The 24,735-nt window shown below is 41.2% G+C and overlaps 2 protein-coding genes across 17 annotated transcripts in view; one reads left to right on the top strand and one right to left on the bottom strand.

Moving 5' to 3' along the window:
• Positions 1–31: 31 nt before the first annotated feature.
• Positions 32–19,484, bottom strand: PAPOLG (poly(A) polymerase gamma). 13 transcript variants are annotated; one of them, XR_010359678.1, is made up of 24 exons: positions 18,402–18,551; positions 16,080–16,238; positions 15,880–15,946; positions 15,157–15,238; positions 14,964–15,073; positions 14,333–14,386; positions 13,164–13,275; positions 12,209–12,298; positions 11,525–11,663; positions 11,310–11,382; positions 11,107–11,227; positions 10,706–10,790; positions 10,360–10,413; positions 8,641–8,760; positions 8,271–8,380; positions 6,474–6,595; positions 6,218–6,387; positions 5,217–5,305; positions 4,901–5,139; positions 3,958–4,029; positions 3,438–3,491; positions 2,572–2,685; positions 1,273–1,478; positions 32–284 (listed from the first exon to the last, which is right to left on the bottom strand). XR_010359678.1 is itself a non-coding variant. In XM_064415624.1 (23 exons), the coding sequence occupies exons 2-23, from the start codon at positions 16,124–16,126 to the stop codon at positions 224–226; spliced, it is 2,166 nt and encodes a 721-aa protein (XP_064271694.1). In that variant the 5' UTR covers positions 16,127–16,238; positions 19,371–19,484; the 3' UTR covers positions 32–223. The 13 variants fall into 13 exon arrangements, 9 of the variants coding, with proteins under 9 accessions (XP_064271694.1, XP_064271689.1, XP_064271688.1 ...); XR_010359679.1 differs by having other exon boundaries at positions 1,273–1,473; XR_010359676.1 differs by having other exon boundaries at positions 2,591–2,685.
• BCL11A (BCL11 transcription factor A) overlaps positions 18,634–24,735 on the top strand; it is a 136,879-nt gene continuing 130,777 nt past the window's right edge. The window contains exons 1-3 of one of the 4 annotated variants that reach the window (XM_064415603.1): positions 20,905–21,163; positions 21,297–21,379; positions 22,962–23,146. The gene's annotated coding sequence lies outside the window, so the exon portion shown is untranslated. Of the gene's footprint in view, positions 18,715–20,904; positions 21,164–21,296; positions 21,380–22,961; positions 23,147–24,735 lie in introns of those variants that run through there. The other 3 variants (XM_064415605.1, XM_064415607.1, XM_064415606.1) reach the window with 3 other exon arrangements.

Here is a 24,735-nt window from a genome sequence, read left to right as displayed (position 1 = left end):
TCAATCACTTCAACAGAGGAGAACACCAAAGTTGAGTAAGTTTGAACTTTATTTACAAACAGCTGAATTCTAATCTGCAGAGTCCTGGGGCAGCATCGAACTTCTGCAGCATCCAGGGAAACTCCAGAACACTGACGTCACTTGACATCACACTTGACATCCTTATATGTCAAGACACATTAAGATAAGACGTGTAATTCACCAATGGATCAAGTCTGAGAAACTAGTAACCTAAATTCTTCCTGAATGTTCTTCTCAAAACCCTGAACATTCTTCTTAAAACCCTAAGAGTGAGGAAGAAAATAAAAAAAATTTATAAAGAGCAATTAGAAGATAACCACAAAGCAAGAGCAAAATAAAATGATGTGTGTTAATGTATATCCATAGCTAGATTACTTTAGTTTGAGAATAGTTGCATAAGTGCATGTGCTGACATAGAGCCTATGGGAAAATCATCCCTTGAACAGTCTTGGAACACTCATGTGGAAGAATTTAAAAGCATAGGAATATTACAGGACTGTAGTCTAGTACAAAACACTTCCCAGATTCCTTTTGCCGTTTATCTTATCACCTACTTCAACTTTAGTTCCTTCAGATTCATGATGGATTTGTATTTACACAGGTGCTGAAGTTGTATACCTACTGTAACTGGTACACAGAAGTGACAATGTTTGAGTGCCACTGGTTTAGAACAGGTCACAAAAAAGGAGGCAACCATTTTATAAACCCAAGGTGTAGTTCTGCTAAAAGCTACTTAGGTTAAAATTAAGAAACAGTACCCCTATTACTTAAGTCAAAGCCTTGCAGTCTAAGTTTTGGAGGGTAGAAGGAAGAACAAGGCCTCAAACCCACTAAGGTTGATTTCTGAGGGATAAACTGCATTTGAAACAAGCTGGAAACCAGAGAATAAAGGATAAAAACAAGTAGCTTGTGATAAATGTAACCATACTTTCTCCATGGGTTTGGGATACTAGCAGCAGAGGGAATGTTAAGGAGTTAAGACACGACAAGACAGATACCACCTCTTATTTCCTTACAATCCTTCAGTCTCCTCACTAAAGTGCACACTTAAGATGTTTAGAGCTCTCTCAGATCTGCTCTTTAAGACAAGCAACTACTTTTAAAACAATTCAATATTGTCCACATATCAAACCAGGACTCTGGGTGAGTCATGCAGTTTGCAAACTGCACAATGCAGAGGGCATTAAATCAAACCCCAGATCTACCAGAAGCAGGAAAGCAAAGCAGTGTTCCTGGTCTCCTCAGACTTACTCTAGCATGGCAGTCTAGTGGTGGACTTGGCAATGTTAGGTTTACAGTGTTAGGTTAGCTGGACTCTAACTTAAAGGTTTTTTTCCAACCTAAATGATTCTATGACATTAAAATTCTGTAGAATGCTTTTCTCTGGCACTGCCTTCCTCCCATCCCTTTAGAGTTGGTTTAGTTGTTTAGATTTTTTTAAGCAGATCCCATCTGCACTAAAAAAAAAAAAAAAAGAAAGAAAAAGAGACTAAAGATTTTAAATTTCACTTTGAAGATAGTTTTTTACAGTACATACAAAAATACTCTGGAAAAACAACTTACAAATTCACTTATGAAACCACCAAATGATAAAGAAATTACAATAGAGAAATAGCATAATGCTTGTTTCATATAATCAGAATTTCTCCCCACCCCCCAAAACCCCTAATGCACTTAGCTGGGTAAGCAGTGTTATCAGTTTACAGAACCAGACTCAAGACTACGACAGGCTTTCATGTAAGCATTCAGAAGAGCTTTCAGGGTTTATCTGAAACCACTTTCTGCAGGCAGCTTGCAGGTGGGCAGTAGTGTCAGGACAGCCTGGGCTGTTGCAATGTTTCAGTGCATCTTCGCTGTGTGATCAGAGTTGGGCTTCACTACCCAGGGACACAAAAAAACTTCTCAAGTCTCATGCTGGAGCAGTCTTGAGAGACAGAAAGTACCAGATAACACAGCATGGGACATGTCTATCTCATCTCCATACCTTGGGTAGCATCCTCTGCTGCATTTCCTTCGACACTGAGCTCATGTACAGGCCTCCACGGGAGGCAATACCTGTGTAGTGCATGGCTGTGCAAGGCAGTGGGAAGCTGCGAGCCAAGGAAGCTGAGCACCATTGTGAGAGAAGCACAGGAGTGCGTGTGCCAAATGGGAAAATAATTGGAGAGAAGAACAAGGCATGCACATCAATCAGGCAAGCACAAAGGAATACAAGCACGCTCCAACACACTTGAAAACAGAATGTGGTTGCAGCAACTAATTAACCCTGGTGGTATATATACATTCTGAATCCAAGGCACAGGACAGGTTGGCTTTTGTAGCTGTTTCAGCTGGTGACAATTTAGACTTTTTAAAAACTCCTAAAGGTAACTGTTCCAAGCACATGCAAAGAGTAGTTCAAAAGGAAGCAAGCATCTAACAGCAGTATAAAAATCAGGCCATGATTTTAACTGGTCAGTTACAGTAGGGCCACAGTAACCTTCTACCTTTGTTAGTAACTACAACACACATTCAGAATAATGACTGGTAACAAGTGATTATCCTCTTCACCTGAAGATCAACCACTTACCCATTAAGGGTAAGTTTGATGGATCTTTTAATAATACGAATGCTATTTGTTGGAACAGGAGATGAAGAATCTGGCAGTTCTTTACTGGAAAGCCTCTGTAACACACAAACAGATGCCACAGAAAATAAATTTTAAAAGGAATTTTTAATTAATTCTTGAATTAAGTTAAAATTCATTACTTCAGAAGTAGGAGCAGATAAACCCTTTCCTAGCTGAATATAACATTCTTTATGTACCAAACCTGTATGGCCCAAACCCATTTTCAGAGAAGCTTTTTTTTTTTTAACCACACCACTTATTTAACTACCACCATCCAGAGGAAGAACATTTTCCACTCTGCACAATTATTTTCTTGCATGAACTGAGACCAGTACATCCCTGATGGGGGGGAAATCAGCTGTGAGTTGCTCAACAGCACAGTAAAGGAAGATTGTTCTCATATCCACGGATGAGGAAAACAGAGTCTCTACTGTCTGGATCACTTCCAGTCTCACAGCCTCCATTTCACAACATTCTACATGACACAGAGCAGTTAGTCACCTGTAGGCTTCAAAGCTTCCAAGGCTCATCACAGAAATGAGTATACAAGTACTGATAACAGTACAAGAAAACCAAACCAGGACACAAACTCAGTGTCTGAGGGCATGGAAATGTAGTTTTCCAAGTTCAAAATCGGAAACTTCGGCTTTTGTGAAGGTCATTGTTCAGTTATTTAATTTGTTGGAAGCACAACGGGCAAAACCCTACTAATCTTCAAACCACCAAGTTTAATGGTACATAAATCTTTGCACATATAATGAAAACGCTAGCTCTGCTTTACCTATGAATACAAATGCACAATAAATACCTGTGATCTTGATGTGATCACTGGAATCTGCATGGATTTTCCATCAAGGACACCCTAAAAAAGCCAGAAGGGATTTGTTAGGCAGTATTGCCAGGTTCCTGACTGAGAGGCAGCAAGTTGTGGCAGTGAGGATACCTTAAAATCATACATGCATTAAAAACCTCCACCCCATGGGGCGTGGGTTTAGGCATCCTGAAGCCCTAAAACCACACAGACAGTGGTTCAGGTATTCCAAACCTCACCAGCAAGATCTCATCTTGATTTGAGGGTGTGCCCTCAAGAGTTTATGCCTCAGTAATAAGCATCATGAATAGCAAAGCTCTTTATCTTCCCTTCGAGAGGTGAAAGGATTTAGTCTTTACAGCAGTTTTAATTTACATCTGTGAATCAAATAGTTTTAAAAAGAAAATGTATTTTTGTTTCCATCAGTAAACATGCAGAGAATTTGTGTGAGGCAGTCTAATCACTGAACTATTGAGCTTTTCAGTTAGTCCACTGAGTAAAATCACTTAAAAATTACATTTTTTGTAGTGCTCTTCCTCCCATCTTGAGTGTATCCACTTTCTGTGAAATCTGAGTCCCACACGTTTAGCTGGAGGAACAAAATACACAGACTCAAAATAATTGCTGTGCTAAAATTCTCTTATTTGGGTACAGCTTCCAGTCAAATGGAATGCATCAAATGTATCAGGGGCCATTCTTAAAAGAATATTCACACAAGTCCACCATTACCCCACAGGAATTTTAAGCCTCTGGAAAAGCCCTACTACCCAAACTCTGAAATCTGTACTTGCAATATTCAGTACCAGATTACAGTTCTACAAGATGATTCTTTACAAGTGTCAAAACTCAGGCTTCTTTTTCTGGTTGTTCTTTGCCTGTGCCTCAAACAGAGGTCAAGAACAGCTAACTTCAGGATATTTACACATAGGAATAAAACAAATGAAATATTAATCTAGAAGTTCCACAAACCAAGATTTAACAAGAAGCTCCACACTATCATTTCAGAAGTAATGACCTATCGAGTAGGCTGCTGATTTCTAAAGCAGCAGAACCATCAACAGGCACTCAAAAAGCATCTGCCAGAAATAGATTAGCTCATACTTTTACAGTCATGAGATTCACATCTTTGTAGGGAGATAGTTTTTTTTCTGAATTAAGAACTGCTTCCAGATGAGACAGTTCATTCAGCAATTGGTCACTGCAGTGACAGGTAAGTACAGCAGTATTTAGATACCTTGGCCCCTGATGAGAAGCAGTCATTAAGTGCCAGATCTTGGAAACATGTTAATAGTTATACATCATATTCATTATGATTACATTCTAGTTCAACTAGAATGTAAATTTAGATTCCCAAATCCTTTGGGGATGTATAAACGCATTCATTTTCGGTTATTTAACTTGTTCTACATCAGTAATTAATACTGCTTTCAACCCTCCTTGGCCTAGCCCCCCCTTCTTGCCTTTTCTCCATCTATGGCTTTTTGGGGGCATTCTCCTGATGCGGGTGGACGAGATACTTTAGAGGTTGGTGAAAAATGCTGCTCAGGTGAAGCACTCCTAGGATCCGTGATTAGAGTCCCACTTAGTTTATGCTGTCCTTGCACAAAACACGTTCTGAGTTGACAAACCGTGTTATATCCTGGAATGGTGCAACCCGTGGGAGGTCCCGATGCTCTTAGTGCAACTGTAGCCTCCATTTCTGTAGGAGACACCTGGCTTTTAGAGTTTGGCCGCCACATCAAAAACCACATTCCACCTACCACTCCAAATACATACTTGGGTCAGTGACAGGAATGCAAAGTCCCTTAGACGTGGATGGCTCAGCTACACTGTTGGCACCACTACAACTCTGACATTCAACATTTCTATAAAAGTCAAACACTTGAGTTATAAAATGCTAGTTTGTAAGATACTGTATATGTCATTTCCAGAAAGTGCATGCAAGACAAACATCGACCTCCTTAGCCCCTTGTCAGAGCTCTATGAAACAACACAACCTCCCAGGTAGCACAGCACCAGACCATCATGTTGCTGGATTTCAGACTGCAGATTTAAACTCAAGCTTTTTCTTTGAGTCTTTATGTGCTGATATATTTTCCCAGATTAGCCTACCCAGCACACTGTGCTGCTTTGAACCACTGTTCTCTTCTACCCAGATGCCCACACAACTTTTTGGTTGTTTATTTTTTTTCACGTGACTCCTACAGTATCAAACATTCTGAACAGAGCAGCTATCACACATTTGGTAGGATTGGGCAATTACTCTCAGGATTACGTATTCTTTCCTGTGCTTAGGGATAAACAGACTTCCCAGGAAGTGACAGATATTTTACTGCCTGAGTTCTCATACCACTCCACTAAGTCAGCAGCAGCTCTGGTGTTTCTGACACCAAAATCAGTATGTCATTAGAACTTAATCTACTTGGCATTAGCAGTACTTTTTGTTAGAACAAACACTTGCACATAAAATACTCCAGCTTCAAGTTACCCACTAACCTGTGAAGATTTACATTCAAGACATTCAATTTCCCTGGTGTCAATACATTCAATTTCCCTGGTGTCAAGTTCTCCATTCCTACATGTTCATGGATATTATTTAGTTTTTTTCAAGAATTCCTTTAACCTGGTCTCCTACCACATGCCCAATGGAGATTCCAGCTTTGTTCCTGAAGCTCTTAGAACCCTCCACATAGATCCAAACTAGAAATCCTAGACTCATTTACAGTGGGAGTCAGTTAAAAGCAGCTTCTCCACAGTTCCAAGGTTATGGCACTAACCTTTCTGTCTCTGCTGTAGAGATGTCCAACTTAGATATCTTATTTAACGAAGAGGAATTAGAGGGTGTTCTGGAATCTCTGTCTTGGGAACCATCCAAACAGCTTTCACCTAAAGAAGACCTTTTGCACTGAAGTCCACTATTATTTTGACTAATATCTGACACCCTTTGCTGAAACGACAGTTAAAAATTAAGTCTTCAAGTAATCATTAAAGCTTTTATTAAAAATTACCAGAAGCGCTGAATTTTTATTATACCTTCTTTCTTTTCTGTAAGGTTCCTGCTGGCAAAAAATAATGGAGTTGCTTTCTCTTCACATAAGTTGCCTCAATCTTCATACCTTCCTTTAGGATGTTGAGGGCACTGGCCTGCCTGTAAACTGACATCAAAAAGAGCATTGTAGCTTCGTGGGGATGTTTGCGTTAGTGCTGGTCAGTTATATTTGGTTTCAGCAGTTCAAATTTGCATTTTTAAATTCTATCTGCCGAGGAAGCCAGACTGGATTTTAGGGACATCTGACTTAGACTCACTGCAATTTAAGCAGGTTTTTCTCAACTGCCTGCAAACAGCCTTTTGTGCAACTGGCAAAGGCTATAGCAGCACAACAGTTATTACAGAGTTAAGTCACATTTAGATAAGCTTATCTAACTGGCCTATCACGGGAGCATAACTGGAAAGTCAGCTTACTGACACACAGAGTGGGAATCAAAGCAAGGATGTGCAACCCAAAGGCTTTGCACAGGAGACCAGAAGTGAAGTAAAAGCACAGACATGAGCCCACACACCAGTATGGACAGTTCCTTCAAATGAAATTTGGTAGTTTGTATGTAAAAGGGAAATAAAGTTCACTCAACAAAAGCCCTCCAAACTGAGCCTTCTATTCTTGTGCTCCTCAACTTGAAATTAATCTTTGCCCTCTAAAATTATTCTCTCAAAGTCAAGGCACATGGTAGCAGCTCTCTAGCACAGAACTACTGGTTATCCCCACGCATGCCAAAGGATTTCCCACCTCTCAAGGAACAGCTTTTCTGTTCAATTCTCTCTGGATTCACACCCAGCACATACCATAGGCTGTGCTTCATTAAAATAAGAGCACACAGCTACACTAACAATGTTTGTGCACAGAGGATTTCCCATTAGTTCTCTCAGCAGCATGTAAATCTCATTAACATAATTCACATTTGCCATTGAAAGGCAGTCACTGGATGTAGTGTGCAAGTACAGATAACAGTGCAGGTCTGAGGAAATCACCCTGCCTGCCTTGTAACTCAGATGAGAGTTTTGATGCATTTTTCTGTGCTTTTCTCATATCCCAAGTATGAGCTAAGAAGGAGGTTGGGTTTTACTGCCTTTACTCATGTCATCTGAGCAAAATAACACAGAAGTCATGCTGGTGCTATGGATAAGCTCCAACAAACATTTACAGGATTTCACTGTTTAGAACTTTGTCCAAACACACTCGTCACTCAGAAGAATAGCCTGATTTCCTTATTATTCTAGCATTATCTAACACCTGCAATGTTATTTTATTTCTACATCTATTAGAATAATAACAGACTATAAACATGAAAATTTACATGCAAGACTGCATGCAGTTACACTGTGACAACCTGGCAACTTTAACACTTCTGGGATATTATACACAAACTGTCTTGGAAAAATACCATCAACAACTCCTTGCAGAGCCTGACACAATCACTTCCCACTTCCAAAGTTCAGCAGCTGACTACTGTTTGACAAGTATAGCTACCCCAGCAAATGGGCATCTCTGTGTTTCACAGCTGACTGTGCCCTACAAGAAATGCAGTTTTGTGAGGACTTATCTCACATATGGTACTCGGTGTATGACTAACACACTTTTGTTTTAAGATGGCCTAACTTTGACAAACATCAACACAATGTGTTTTTGAAGCTAATCTTTTGTATGTTGCTATCTACACGGATATCTAATAACAAAAGGAAGTACTTGGTGAAGCAACTTCCACTGGAAGAATAAAAAGAATGACATAAAAAGAATGACGTTCTGCAAGTCTAGAGCAAAAATAGAGCCTTACCTGTATCTGTGAATGACTGTATCCCATGTGTTAGATCAACGTTAGTCTTTACTGCACTTTCTGCCTTCTTAAACACAAGCCCAAGAAACCACATTGATACATATCCACTCCTAAAAAGAGACAGATTCACAAACCTGAGTTGGGTACAGATACCAGTTATTTGGATTCTGGTACATTTTAGTTGTTCAGTTTAGAGCCAACCCAGACTTAATTTCTCAGAGCACTTTTCCCTGAACTGCTCCCTTCTTTAGAAGTATGTTATGTGCTCAGGACCCTGCCAGAAACCTACTGAAACCCCCTCACCAATGAACTGAGGGGAATGAAGATACAATTTGGCCAATGTGTACTTCAGAAAAGTAAAAATACTCACTGTTTATAGAGAACTTCATTGCCAGGGAAAGACTGTGGCTGCACGTGTGCTATAGTTATAAATTCATTCCTCTCCAAGTTTCCAACCAGCACACGGATTTTAGACTCAACGAGGCCAATCCTAATAAAAGCAAGGGGTATTTTATTCATTTTTAACTCCATCCAGCTCATCAGTTGGATGCCTTTTGGTAATACAGTGTTAACCAATCAACAATATATATATTTTATACATATATATAATATATATATATTATATATATAATACAATGTTAACCTGAGCAGGCACTGGATCTTTATATCACATACACACACTGTAATTTGAGATGTTTCCAGTGACATCTGTGCTTTTGTTTCTAAATACAGAGAAATAAGTTTTACATGCACTCTGCACAGTTCAGCTACAACACTCCAACCTGTAACCTATGATGAAAATAACAAGGAGCAGATCTCAGCACCTCTGGGGTGCAGCAAAACTCCTTTTTGCCACAAGGATCAAGGAGAACAGGGGTTTTGAAAAGGCTCAAGCACAGCTGTTCAAGTTACACTCAAGTAAAGATTCAATTCTTCTTGCAGATTGATCAGTGAAAATGTAAAAATAATTATTTTAATAAACAAATCATCTAGTCAACACTCCCCTCAGAAACTTCCCTAAGAAATGAATCATGACCACGAGGGATTCAATTTCAATAAAGTACTGGCATTTCATCTTTCTGCCTAAAACTCTGTTAACTTTAAAAGCAGTCAGAAATCTCTATATTCTTCAAAAGCATCTTATGTTGATGAACAACAGATATGTTATCTATTTCCAAACCCACTCAAGAACTGGTGAACTAAACTTTCCTTATAATAGACTGAAGCAAGTTTATCTTCTGCTTATCATTTTCCCAAGCTGCAAAACTGGAAAATTCACCTCTATTTCTGTCACTGAAAAAAACATCAGCTCTTACCACAGCCAGAATTTCCCTTGTCTTTATTGTGAGGTACAAAAAGCTTTGTTCACTCAAGAACATTTCATATTAAAAATTATTTGGCCCTCTGCCCATACATCTTGTTGTACACAGCTGTGACTGATATCAAGCTGCAGCTGATAAGATTTTTAGGTGAATATTTTAGAAAGTTCAGATAAAAGGTATTACCTATTAGAACTATTTTTAAACATCAAGCTATCTTTTAGAGATGGCACAGGAATTATTTGACTTAGGGCACAAGCCAAACTTTGAAATAAAAGTAAGGTGCCCACAGAATGGGTGTCTGTTACAGAGAGGTGTTTTGCTTCCTTACTTGAGCAAAGCAAGTAAGTTTGTTAATTTCTTAACAAACTTAACAAAGAAACCCACTGGAAAGTCAATAAACACACATTATAGTGCCTTAATCCCTCCTTACCATTTCCTCTTATTTCAAAATTCAGTGACTCAGCACATTCACATGGGTTAAATAAGTAATTAATGGCAAATCTCCTTTCATTGAAGAGAAGTTGGTCTGGAATAGGCTGACTACACACCAGTGCAATCTAGTCTTTATATATCACAGTAAAACTCTTTATGAGAACAAGTGTAAGGCTCTAGAACAGTGGTCTTCAAAGCAGAGAGGGAAGGGGGTATATTCCATGCCTAGTTGCATAGTTACCAACTTTATTTGTTAATACAATTAACAGCAATATGGTGCAACATTGAATTGGGTTTCAGTTTTGCACTGGACACACATTTAAAGCAGCACTTACCAGTTTAGGTGATGCTCTTCTGTAAAGGCACTGGCAGTCAGCACAATGTAATGTCTAGAAGAAGAAAGGCAAATGAGTACACTAGCTCAAGATTTTATTCTATATTCTAAAACATCAGATGATTTTTTTTCCTAGTAGTAAAAATGCTGTGAGTGTCCTAAGACAGCTTTTCCTATCTTCCCTATGCTTATACGTACCAAAACTTATATGACTACTTCCAGTTTCTTTAAAAAGCTCTAAACTGAAAAACATCAATACAGTTTTCCATTTAGACCCCAAGTTAAAACTCATTATGCTAACCACTAAGTAAATAACTTCAAGTTCAGACAACAGATGTCATACATACTTGTACTTCTGAAAGAAGTTCAGTGGTTCAAAGAGCTTTGGCCAGTCTGATTTTCCTTTGAGAATCTCATCTGTAACTTCAAGACCTACAAATATAATTGAAAATCTTATCACTACTTTTTAAAAATCTTTTAAAATTTTTATGACTGCTTTTTAAAGATTAGCATGACAAAGTTTACATGATTGTAAGAGTAACTGAGAGAAGAAAAAAAGCAGGAATTCCCCTGACAAAATGCAGATCCCACAACAGCTTATTGGAAAACTGGTTCCTTGCTGCCTGCAATGGGCATTATTTCCTAGAGAAATCTTGAACCTAGAGCACCTCACTGAACAAAGCTAAATCAGATGACATGGTTTCATGGAGCAAGAATGACACTTGAATAAGCACAGAATGTACTTTACCACGTTGGAACTCCTCTACCATGACTGCTCGTGTTGACACAGACACGTTGTACGTGGAGTTCTGCTGTGGATAGGCCGGGGTGATGATGGGCATCACGTGGTACCTGTCTGAAGGGTTCACCTACGAGGTTACAACAGCTCTGTTTAGAACCAGCTCAGGGCAGAACAACGTTTTAATGCCTCTGATTTCAATGGCTACCCACCCTAGGGTCCCAGACTGGTAAATTAAGGAAGCTCTCTTCAAGTCGTTTCAGCAATACTGGCTTTGGCCAATCCCTATAGAAGAAAAAACAGTGAAGTGTCCATTTTAAGCTTTGCTCTGCAATTCAGGACTGCATGGGATGCTGTCAATGTACACCTTGATATAGATAATTACAAGTGTTACTTCTTTACGCAAATTAAAATAAACAGCTTTTACCATTTTGAAAAAATCAAGAAGAACTTGTTAACGAGAGTAGAGGCCAAAGCATTTGGGTAGAGTTGACATATTCTTGCTACCAGCATGGCCCAGGAGACTCCACCAAGAAATCCCATGATGTTGGAGTAAACACCACGTCCTGGAATGGATACCACACAGTTAGTCTGTGTGCAGCTAGTGCTGCAAATTTGAAAGACCAATCTACAGAATACTTAATACATTTCAGCCTCCATGTCATTTGTTTTTGCAGTGCAGAGAGGCCAAATTGCTGGTCCTTACAGTGATGACAAAAAGAATCAGTACAACACCACATCCCAAAATATTGCTGCTGTGAAACTTGCTCGTGCTGCTACACCTACTGCTTCACTTCAGCTCCTCTTAAGAGAAAGGTTCTGCCTTTCTGCTAGAACCTGCTCTAGCCACGTAGGCAAATAGGACTTTCTTATTCCTTTTACTCTTAATTGGGAATTTTTATCATTTGTAGTCAGGATCCTGATAAGCAATGCGCTCTTCTCTGAACTCCGCCTCCATTAAAAAAACACATGGAATTTACCACGTGGACAAACCATGGCTTTTAATACAACAACTGTCATTTACACAGCAAACCAGAGCTGAGGTGCATCCAACAGCGAGCACGAGGTGCCTCTGCAAGGTCAGAAGGTCAGCAGCCACCCTGGCACTCACGTTTTGCCCACAGTTTAACCGCACGGAGCGTGAGCCGGAAGTTCTCCAGGTTGGGCACCAGGCGCAGTATTTCATCCGTAACCCTGCTGCCTGCGAGACAAAAGGTGAAGCACAGGAGTTCCCAACAACAGGCACAAGTCAGCTGTTCCTACACAGCATCAACAGCTTATGGTTCAAGTCTAAGAAAACAGGTCTGCATTACTTGCTTTGTATTAAATTACCAATTGCACATAACCTTCAGCATCACTTTAGGTAACTGGTGCCCTCAGCAGCTTTGTTTAGACTACAACCAGCAATTTTTAAACAAAGCCTCTCCACAGGATGTTTTGGCCATAAACGACAACCCAGGAAGCTCCAGCTCAGCATGAAGAACTTTACGTGGCAGGGTGGCAGAGCACTGGAATGGGTTGCCCACAGGAGGCTGTGAAATGTCCCTGTCTGGAGGAATTCAAAACTCACCTGGACACATTCCTGGGTCAGCTGCTCCAGGTGACCGTGCCTTAGCTGGGGGGTTGGACTGGATCATCTCCAGAGGTCCCTTCCAACCCTAAATATTCTGCGATTCCAGAAGCTAGGTTTCTTTTGACAGCCAGCAACCATTAAACCAATTGATGCTAAACATTGAGCAAGTCAGACTTCAGGTATTTTAATTACTTTTTTTTATGAACGACCATGTTTATCCTTCATACGTTCTTATCAAGTGCCCTACTTAGTCATCTGAATTTCTGGGGCAAGCTGGAGCACCTGCTCACAAACCAATCAAACAAACATGAGACACAAGTCTATGTAAACACACAACTCCTTGAAATACCTAAATTTAGGCTCACTGGCCGCCTCCACAGCACTCAAGTACACTGGAGATCAGTTTCTGCATCTTGTACAGAAATGTGGGCTGTGCCACATGCATTCTATGCCCATTTAAATGTCTCTGCAAAGCTGTGCAGAGCATGCTCACCATTCAGGCTCCGTATGCATCTTATGTCCAGGCTTTTGAGGCACGAGTCATCCCTGAGATCGAGATCATCAGAAACCGTGGGCAAAGAGAGCTTTGCAAACACCAGATCAATCTTCAAGAGAAAAAGGTTCAAACATGACTTTCAATACAGCACTCTTTGCAAACAGGGACACTTGGTCATTCACGTGGTTAACATTTGCATTTAGAATTAAGGGACCACAGATAAATATTTATTTGCCAGAAAACAAGAAAACTGCTCTAAGTTCCCTATTTGTTTACAAAACCACCTCTTTTTTTTAATCTCAGGAAAGGAAGGGGTGTTTTTTTGAAAGCTGGAAAGATTACTCTAAACTTAGAAGTCCTATTAAAAGGACATTTTTAATTAACCATAAAACTAAGACAAATTAAAATCACCTCAACTATACTTCAACAAATGAGAAAGCATTTTCTTTATGCTGTAAGGCCTTAAGGATCTGTTATTAGTATAACCTGAGGCAAACAAATTACTCTGTGAATGTCTGTACCAGACAAAGGCCACGAAGAGGTCCTTGAATAAGTGTCTTCATGACAGTAAATACCAAGCAGTAACTTGCTTAGGTATTACAGCAACTGGGTTTTTATTCCCTGCATGAAATGTATCCCAGATAGAAGGATTCCTGCAGCTGACAAACTGAGGCAGGAGCCCAGTGAGTAGTTTTACTTTTAATTTTCCATGTTGCTTGTCTCACAGGGTCTTCATTTTTGATTTGCAGCAGAAGACCAGGCAATTTGTGCAGGGAACCACAACAGAAACAGCCCCTGCAGAAAGGGAGCTCTCATCAGAGCCCAGGGGAGTCAGCAAGGACACTGCCTTTACTCCCACTCTGCACATCCTTGGGAGATAAGTGCCACCCAAGCAGGCTACCCTGGTCTGCAGCATGGGCTTAAAAAAAGATGTCACTCATGTTCCCACGCTTGCCAGGCTACCTAGGGGCTTATTTTCCTAGAAGATCCCATTTTACTTCTTCTGGGACAGGTTGCAGTCTGGCTGTTTAATTACAGTTCCCTAAATATGCTGCAATGTACCAATAAACTCAAACCCCTGAAAAAGTTATCCTACTCTAAAGCAAGGGAAAAAAAAAATCTTACTTAAAGGTGAAAAAAAACCAAATAAAAATTAAAATTCTTACCTCAATGCCATCAAATTCAAATTTGATAACAGGTACATATGCATCCTCAATGGCCTGTGAAGGAGAGGATATCTCTAATAAGATATCCTTTTGCTACTTTAAAATTTTTCCTATACTATGATGAAATACAGAACTTACTCTGAACTACTCAGTACAAAGACTGAGTTGCTTCCAAACACAAAAATGCTGCTAACTCTCAGGCAGGAGAGCACTATTATGCTACCAACACTAGATTTTATTAAAAGATCTTATTTAGGCAAGAGATTGAGAGGCTGATTGTGTACACTAACAAAGAGTGCACAACAAGCCATCGGTATCAGTGGCTGTAAGCCCTTCCTACATCCAAGGTGAAAACACAGCTTCCAGGGACAGCCTTGCTTTCTGATACAGCTGACTCATTCCCAAAACACAGCGAGGGGAGAGGGACCACAAAAACTCTTTTGTCATGTGCTCACTGGGGAAAGGAGCCAAGAGCTGGACAGCAACATCTTCACGCTGCATAAACCAGTATATCGGAGGGTACTCAAAATTGATTGAATTTTGGCTTGCAAGATATTTGCTACCAATGCAAGTCTTTTACAGTCTCTTACTGTAAAATGTACACAATCTATCAAGCAGAGAGTTTACTCACTCTCAGGTTTTTTACTTCCTCTTGATTCTTCAGTTTTTCAAAGAATGACTGAAAAAAATCTGATCTTTCCACGTGACTGGGAGCAACACAAAGAGCATCTATGTCTGAACCTGCAGAGAGATTCCGTTTCTCCTGTTACTGCTGGAAGCCACTTTCCAACACCAGAACCATGACCAGGCACTGAAAGTACTACCTTTGGTGTGTACTCCAAGTCTGTAGGAGCCAAATGTAAATATTTTGCCACCAACTTGCTCTGTTATTGAAGGGGGAAGATTCTGTGGGCAGAAGAGAAAGTTTAAGATGCACTTTATCTTCTGTGCAAGTTTAACTTGCATGTAGGTTATTTAGAAAAACTGCAACAGCCTGTGTAAGCAATGTCTTCTCACTCCCTTACATTTTAGTTTACTAGGTTTTGATTCTGTTTTTCTGAAATAAGTTGAGCTTGCAACTCCAAAAAAAGATTATAGGTGATGTAGCAGTACTTCTATTAATTTATACAAATTAAGACCTATTATTAGACTTCCCTGCAGCAGAGGCACATAAATTAACACAGCCTAAGAGCCATTCAAAGGGCATGTCTAGAATCATAATTTCAATCTAGACTGCGTGCTGTAGGCTGTCTGGGGCAAGGTTAGTGCCAGTTTTACCATCTTTCTCATCCACAATGCCTTGTTTTGGCTTTGTTAACAGCTAAGAGTCAACTGATTGAGCCAATGCAGGCATTTATTCAGTTCCCCAAATACTGTGAGATCTTGATCTTGTAATATCTTTTACAACTTATTTCAGTGGCAGTTACTACAGCTCTACTTAAGATATTTAAGAAGTTAAAAGCTGAACTTTAGCACAGATCCCAGGAGCGTAGCCTTTAATTCAAAATACTTCAGCTGTTTTGACAAAAGCAAAAAAAACCTCTTACCTTGCTTTCAGCAAGCTCTGAAATCCATTCTCTAACAAAGTTATTCAGTTTACCAAGAACAGTTGTCCTGTAAAGAAAACTCATGCTAAGTTTGCTTAAAAAATAAAAAAAAACCAAACAAAAAACAAACAAACAAAAAAGAAAACAAACAAAAAAAAAAACCAAAACCAAGAGGTTAACAAATTTTAGTCTTGTTATACCTGTGATAGAGTTCTTCCTGATCCTCAAACACCCCAAATGGCTTCATTGCTTCAATCAGCTTCTGAGTATGGATGTGGTCTTTGTCACTAGGAGGAGCCAAGCTAATTGGAGAGGTAAGTCCATAGTGCCCTTGAGGCTGGTTCTGCTGCCTGGAAGTACTGAGAGAAAACACAGCAATGAGTACATAAAACAAGAAAATCTTATTGGAAAACATCCTTTAGCTTACACTTCACAAATCCATCTTTGCCCTTTTGCCCAGTGTTGAGAGAAAGAAAGCAAGAAAAAAAATCTTGCTGACCATTTTTAGAACACTGGACTTCACTTAGAAGTCACAACTACTTTAAAAAAAAGCACTTATGGATGTAAGAAACCATCCAAGATGCTGCCATCTTTATGTATTTGCATTGCTCCAGCCCATCAGAACTGATCACTGGGAAATGGAAAGGTTTGAAATCCAGCAAGGACAACCCTACAGACAGCACAAGTTTTGGACATTTCAGTTTCAATTCAAGGCTACTCCAAACAGCTTCCTGCTAGCACCAAACAAGACAATTGTTTAAATTCCTTTAATTAAACGTTTTTGTTTGGTTTCTACTGATTCAGGAAGGGCATTGTAGTTGATTGTAAAGGATTATAAGTCTGTTAAACAGAGCTGAAGCAATAAATTTGGTGAATTACTATAATAAACCCCTTGCTTTAGAAAGGGGACAATGGAGGAAAAGCACCTTATTTTGCATTACCAGCTGAAACCAGAGAGAGGAAGGAGTGGGGCTGGAGGTAAAAAGGGTGCTTAATGCATCTCTAGAGAAACAGCAGCACCAAAAGGGGGAGACACCCCAAAAGCTCTCATCATGCTCATCAGGGTCCAGACCCAGACCCTAAGGCTCAAGGGATTAATTGTGCCATTATTGAAGCAGGATATTTCCCTCCTTCACATATGAGCATCTTCAAAGATCAGCTGGATTAGGCAAGAGATATTTATACCTATTTAGGGTACCTGAACCCTTTCTGGCTGGAACAAAATTAGGGAATGCTCAAAGGCAAGCTTCACCACTTGGTTTTTAAAAAGAGGTTATTGCACAGCTTCTTATTTCTAATCATTGTCTTTACTCCCTCTCTTAAAGAGATTTCCCTCTCTTTAAGAATCCTTATGCTGTTACACACAGAGCTCCTAGTCATATAGGGTTTTTCCCCCTATTTCCTCTCTCCAAGCCTGTTTTTCAAACTTTCCTCTCTGTGCTTTCCAAAAAGCTGGGGGGGCAGGTATTAGGGCTGCAGTGCTATCAGCTGGTGTCCCCAGCCAGAAAAGCTGTTTATTTACAAGCCTAACTAGGCCTTGACCTAATTTACCTTGTTTATAGACATTGGCAATTTCCACTTCATAAATAAAAATATCCATAATGAGTATTTTCCTTCCTATGATATCATTTTCATAACAAATGCAGGAGGAAAGCCTGCACTTAATTGCTGTGCATTACAACTAAATTAAAACACCTACAGCAGCAACTGCTTCCATGTTTTATGCATTGCTTGCATTGTACGACTTGCACTTCATAAAGTTTGCTCAGAACAAGGGCAAGCTTTAGACTACACCAGCATTTAAGAAGTTTCCAAGGCACAAAGAGGCACCACCTGCCTTTCACTACCTCATTCTGCCTACAGATAAATACAACTGGAGACTGACGTAAAGCACAGTATCAATTAGATAAACCTAATATTATTAGCATCAAAGATGTTTATTTTTAATAAAATATTATTCATATAAAATTCCTCTAGTCAACAGCAGATATTTTTCAGTTGCTTACACACATTACTGATAGTTTGACCTCATAACTTAAGAGGCGAGGGAAGCAGCACCTGGAAAGTTTCACTGAGTGAAACTTTTAAAGAATTTGTTGTCCCTTTTGGAACAACAAATAAATTAAGTCCTACTTTGGTCTCTCAAGCACATAATTAAGGGATTTTATGGATCCTAACACACGTGGTACGACACCTATTCACGCACCAGCCTTCTGTTTAAACCAGAATCCTGTTGCACTTCAATATTTCACCAAACCTTGTTAAACCCGTGCACCACAGCAAAAACCTCCAAAGCAGGTGCCTGATCTGGTAAACCATACTTTCACACCAAAAACCCACCCTAAACGGATTTATTCCGGGTTTTGCCCCGTACTTTTAGCCGCCCGGAGCCTCCGGGCGCGTCTCCCCCACACACCAATGGCGGAGGGCGAGCCACGCTGCGCGGCACAGGCCCGGGCCAGAACCACCAGAACCACCAGCAGAACGCAGGGAAAACAAGGAAGCAGGAAAATCCCCACCACCTGGGACCTTCCACGAAGGGAGCCCAACTCCACCCTTCACCGCTGCCGCACCAGCTCATGCTGCGCGGAGCCCGCGGGCGGCTGCTGCCAGCTCAGGGCTCCCGGCGCCCGTGCCCGGCCTCGGGCAGTCAGTCACTGCTCTCCTCCGCCGGGCTCCGCACGACGCGCAGCCCCAGAGCAAGGCGCAGCCCCGTTACCGCCGTTCCTCGCCGGCCATTGCCGTTGCTTGGCGACGGCGGCGTCGCCGCCACACGCGGTGAGACCCGGGCGAGGCAGCCCCGCCACCCGCACTCCACCATTTATTTCAACCGAGGTATGCCTGCCCCTCGGGCGAGGGCGGCTCCGGCCCCCGCGGCCCGCCGGGACCCCTGGCGGGGCGGCTCCGGCGGGTGTCCCCCCGCCCGCCGCGGCCCGGCGCTGTCCCCTCAGGGCAGGGCAGGGCAGGGCAGGGCAGGGCGGGAAGGCACCGGCACCGCCGCCTCACCCGCGGGTCTCCTTCATGGCGCGCGCGCAGCCCGCGCCGCCGCCCGCGCTTCCCGCCCTTCTGCACCGCCGCCCCCTTCCCGGCGGGCCCCGCGCCGCACGCCCGCCCGCCCGCGCGGCGCCCCCTGGCGGCCGCGCAGGGCGGTGTCCCCTCACGGCTGCAGCGGGGTCCCTGAGCGCTTTTGGGGACGGTGTTCCCTTCCCCGTGGGCCATGTTCCTTCCCCGAGGAGGATATTCCTTCCCCGTGGCGCTGGCAGACCCGCCGAGGCAGGGCTAGTCGCCCGCAGCCCCGCGTCGCACCCTCCCTCCCTCACACAGGGTGCTCCCCTCCCTCACACAGGGTGCTCCACTCCTCACACTCCCTTCCACAAAGGAGGGGTAAAAAAGTACGGGAATCGCTCTCTGACAGCTTCCCGACGTCACCTTCCAGAGAGGACGGGTGAAAAAAACCCCCAGGAATCGCTCTTGTATGAGTTTATTCTCACCCTGTAAGTGAAAGGCCAGCGTCCCTTGGCTGCAGCTGGTATCGGGAGGACTTAACGCGCCTTGCCAACGGCAGCAAATAGCTTTGAGGATTTAACACGCATTGCCAATGACAGCAAATAGCTTTGAGGATTTAACACGCATTGCCAATGACAGCAAATAGCTTTGAGGATTTAACACGCATTGCCAATGGCAGCAAATAGCTTTGAGTACCCACCACAAGGTGGTCGGGATCACACACAATTATCACAGAAACACGGAGTGGTTTGGGTTGGAAGGCACCTTGAAGAGCATCCATTTCCACCCCTGCCATGGACAGGGATGCTTCCCTTTATCCCGGGGTGCTCCAAGCCCTTGGGCACTTCCAGGGATCCAGGGGTGGCCACAGCCTCTCCCGTCCCTCACCACCCTCACAGGAAAGATTTTTTTTCCTTAATATTTAATCAAAACCTTCCCTCTTTCAGTCAGAAGCCATTCTCCCTTCTGTCACTGTAAACAGCCTTGCCTCATCTTTCCTGGAAGGTCCGCTCAGGTCACAATTATAATAATTTTGGGCTAACACAGCGTGTTACAAATTGAGTATTAAATCAGCCAAACTGAGTATTAAATCAGCCAAACTACCCCGAGAATATGGCATTTAGATGACAATTCCCCACTCGCATTCAAGTCTGCAAAAAGTTAAAAAATCAAAAGCATAATGTTTCTGTAAAGTTGAGTAGATATTTGGAAAAAAAATTTGCTTCCTGCTGCCCCAATGTGTTGTCACATCACAGCTTTTCTCCGAGATTAACACATGATTTCTGTACTTTTCTGAGTTGTCTTTAATATCTTTTTTGAGGTAAAAAAAAAATCTTGCAAGATGCTTTGAGGAAACACAAACTTAACTTTTGTCCTGAAATTTTATTAAATTAACAAAACAAATGTAGCTTCAGCAGGATTGTCTTACCTACCCTACTCAACTTAGTGGGGAGTTGAAAATTATTTTAGCTGTTGAACATTTGCATGGTAGTGTTTGTACTAACATTTCAGTCTTTGATATGATTGATGCTTCTGCAAGGAGTTGTAGTGGTAAAGAAAAAAAAAACCAAGGAAGTTTATTGAGATCTTTTCTTGAACCTCTAGCCAAGAACTTTTAATTCTCAGAAATCCATTAGGGTGTTCTTTAATATTTTATGGTCCTCATAACAATACTGTGATGCTACAATCAGGAAAATTTGTATGCTACTTTTTTTTTTCTTTTCTCTCAGGTTCATATCCCTACGTAGTGTGAGGAAAACACCTGCCTTTATTTTTCCTGAGTTTACAAGGCAAATTACCCAAATTTAATTTTTTTAAACCTGAAGCCTGTTTCTGCTGCATGCTTTAGTACCTCAGTAGGAGCTTTGCTTACCCACAGATGTGATGGGAGGTTTTTAATGGAGAAGTGATACTTTCCTTTAAATCACCTGGAACATTAAGAAAAAAAATTAGCAGCTCATCAAGCACAAAAGTTTTTCTTCAGGTGCCACGCTAATATTAAATGGAAGTGAAGACTAATCAGGCTTAGCCATCTTCAATGCTCATAAATGCTGATAAAGGGAAAAGGCAGGAGGTGTTTGAGAAACAGAAAGTGTTAAAGTTGGAGTAGAATAGTTGGGTGAGCTCTTAGGGTGATTGGAACTTGGCTACACACGTTAAATGATTTTTCTGGAAAAGGGACAGTGCTGAGAAAAGCAATTAAATAGGGTTTTTATTGTCAGGGAGTTTATGAATTTTAGTTTCCAGTGTTATATGAGCTGGCTGGACCATCTCTTCTGTGAGTGGTTTTGGTTTGTTTTTTTTTTTTTTTACAAGTAATAAGAGTCTCCTGTTGTCTTCCATTTATTTAGTCTAGCATTAGTTACTACTAGTTATTTGTTTGTAATATATTCTGTGTTTTCTGCCCACAGAACTGCCACAGTTTTACCTGTAGCAGTGCCTAAACCCTGTCCTGTTCCAGAGTGTACAGAGTTAGAGGACAGGTTGTTTCAAGGTAGTGCTTTCCTCTGCTGGATGCGTTGACTTTTGTGGAGCACCTGGGTTGTAGAAACGGCTAAAAACTAATTAAATGTTGTAGCTGGGGTTCTTTCTTGGTGGGTGCCTATGTCATGCAGATAGCGTTAGCCTGAGAGTGATGTGAACTGGGGGGGATGTTTGGGTTTGTTTTAGTTTTTAAATTGCTGCTGCATTGTCAAGGTGTCAATATTCTTCTCTAAAGTAAAAATGAGGTGATGTCTGAGTGCTTTCAATCTGTTAGAGGCTATTACTGAATTATGGAGAGGTGCTTTATAAACACCTGGGCTGTATATTTTCACGTGTCAGAGTGCGTAGATGTTATTTTAATCGAGTTATATGTTATTTTAATCTAATCTGTGGCATTAATGATGTTGGTCTGATGTGGTTTATAAAGCACTTGTGGGAGACCACGTGTATGAGAGACTTGTGGAGTTTGACAGCCTACTTATTCCTGGATAAAATAAATTGTCTGTATATTCCTTGTCATCTGTCTGTTGTTGTTTTTTACCCTTTTTCCACTCGGGTCTATTCAGGTGCCACCATGTATTCCTTAGGGACTTTTGCTTGTAAATGCCTGTCCCTTTTAGGTGGGAAGTGGCAACTTTGTCCATTTTCCCCTCTTTATCAAATAAAATAGTAACAGGAAACTAACTCATTTGGGAGAGAGAAAAACAATTTTTAAAGTGCTTAGTGATTATCACATTTAAATGCTATAAGATTTTAATGATTAAACATGAATGAGCCTAAACAGATTATTTTAAAGGTATCTCTGAAGAAATTTGGGGTTTATGCATGGAAAGTTATGTACCAGCTACTGCATCTGACTCTCTGGTTCAACATGTGAAATATGCCTGAGAGGGAGACTGCTGCAGAGAAAATATTTGTGTGGTATTAAAATATTGTCCACATCACAGAAATTTATCAGAAAAGAAAATAGTTTATTCAAACTTTGTATTTGTGCAGAGGATCTTATCTGTGTAATGTGCTATATTTCACTAGAGAGATCTTTGTCAGCAATAATTTGTATATATACATTTAGGCTCTGATGAATATCAGCTAAAATATGAAATTCAATTCTGGAAAGCTGCATTTTGTAATAAATGTTCCCAGGATTCACTAATCTATCACGTGGAAGATCTATGTTGAGAGATAGCACTGGAACAGCAGAAGGTGTGGTTACTGAAGACAGATCTTGGATGGATTTAAAAAAGTGGTGGCTGAAGGATTTGAGTACTTTGTTGTGGATTTGGGGTTTTTTTCCCTATATTTTTCAATTTCATCAATTTACCGAGGTGCTGTAATTCTGTAGAGTTGTAACCTTACAAGCTGCTGAGAATTGTAAATGCAGAAAACATTTTTAAGCCAGTCCTAGCTGCTGCTGAGAGAGCAAGCCTGCCTTGGAGGGCATCCCTTTGGGTCTGTACTGTCCCAGTGCTGCTTGTCCTTCCAGGCTGGCTTTTCCTAAAGGTGGTGAGCTCCTCATATGGGATTCCTGTTAGGATTTCCACGTGCCCCTGGTGATGAGCCAGCGAAATGGAACCTCTGCTTTGCTTTCCCAGGGAAGTTTTGAATGCTGGTGCCCTTGATGTGGAATTCCCAGCGCCCTTCCCTGTCCATCAGGAGCAGGACCTGCAGGGGCTCTAGGGGCAGGTGCGATTGTCACCAGGAGATGGACGGGTCACTCCCTGGCTTGGCTCCCAATTGCAGCAGAGATTAATGCCGGTGTTAGCCGCTCCTAAAACAGGTTAGTTAATGGCAGCTAACTGTGAGCTCGCTGAAGCAGCACTAATCTCACTCAAGTGTCTCTCTTTGATCAGCTCATTCTCTCTCAGCAGGCCGAAAGATAGCCACAGGACAGGAGTGCTCGGTTTACAATCACCGTAATTTCGCTTTAGGTTTGTCTTTAGCTGTTGGAGATTAATGAATCAAAAGGGTGTTCAAATTTACAACCAGTTCTCTTCTAATCACTTGGCAGTACTATTTCTGGCTGTTTTCTGCTTTGATTACCTGAGCCAGTCATCCAAAGGATGCTGCTGTTCTGCCATCTGATAGTGGGGTGCAGCTTTAAATGTCTGGGAACTGCTAAGATGATAGCAGGGAGTGTTCAGGATTTTTTGCTTTTCAAGCTGTTTCCTAAGCTGTGTATTTGTTGCCACCAAGTCAAAATCCACCATCTCCCTTTCCTCTTCACTCATATTTGCCCATGAAACAGTCTTTTTTTTTTTTTTCCACCAGCATGCATCAGTTGTGGGGACTGTGTGTTTGGGATATCAATTTATGGGGAAGTGTGGATGGAACCTGTGATGCTTAAGCATGAGCAAAAGATTTGCTTAATAAGGTCTAAGGAAGATTAGTATTTGGCATAGGGAATTGTAGCTTTTTTCAGTTTCTTGGGGTTTCACTCTTGGGGGAAACCTTGTGTGGTGAAGTGTTCACATGTCCAATAGAGAACCTGGGTGTTGTGGTTCTGTAAAGATTTTATTTGAGCTCTGGTACCCTCCAAAGCTACTATGTGCATAAAATGTCTTGCCCTTTCAGTTTTCCTTTAATGTGCTTCCATTTGGGGAGGAAAATAGAATGAAAATTGCACTTGTAATTTAAGAGTACCCCTTTATAACAAAAACAGTGATCTCTGCAGCAGCACCTGAAGAAGAAAAAACTCTTGTGTGGTGGTATAGGTTCAGAAAATCTCCTGGATCAGAAATAGTTGCCAGGAAGGTATTGCCTGAATTTAACAGGATATGCCTCTTGTAGTTTTTTCTTCAGCAAACTCCCTTCATTTTGCAGGTAATATTTGTTTTACAGGTGTACTGAAGAGGTGTAACTTGTTATTGTTGAACAAGTATTTTCTCTGACCTGAACAGAAGTTTCTACAGATGAATATCTTTATGAAAAGCTTTACATGGAGAGCAGACAACTGTACTTCTTTATATTCTTGATCTAGGAAGAGAACAAACCTGTTTAATCTTTGCATTACATTTTTCTTTGCTCCTCTGATGGGGACACAAGTCCTTGGACAGCTGCTGGTGTGTGACACTGGTACTGTTCCAGTTCCATTATAGTGTGAACGTGGCTGTGAGCCTGTTTTTGAGCATTAAAGCCTGATGCTAATACCCCTGATACACCATCCCTTATCGTGTTGAGGAGTCTTCTTTGTCATGAATTCATTAGTTTCATGCAGAGATCGTATATAATTCTGATTGCTGCTTGCAGGGAAACTTTAAAGAGGGGAATGGATACTGATAATTACAGTAACACTTCAATTGTATGTGCGAGTGGGGAGAAATTCTCATATCCATTAACCTTGCAGGGAAACTCTGTTGAAGGGCTTTT

The sequence above is a fragment of the Passer domesticus genome, chromosome 3 (genome assembly GCF_036417665.1).
Source record: "Passer domesticus isolate bPasDom1 chromosome 3, bPasDom1.hap1, whole genome shotgun sequence".
NCBI lineage: Eukaryota > Metazoa > Chordata > Aves > Passeriformes > Passeridae > Passer > Passer domesticus.
Note: the sequence above shows the minus strand (reverse complement) of the source record. Positions and strands in the feature narration are given on the sequence as shown.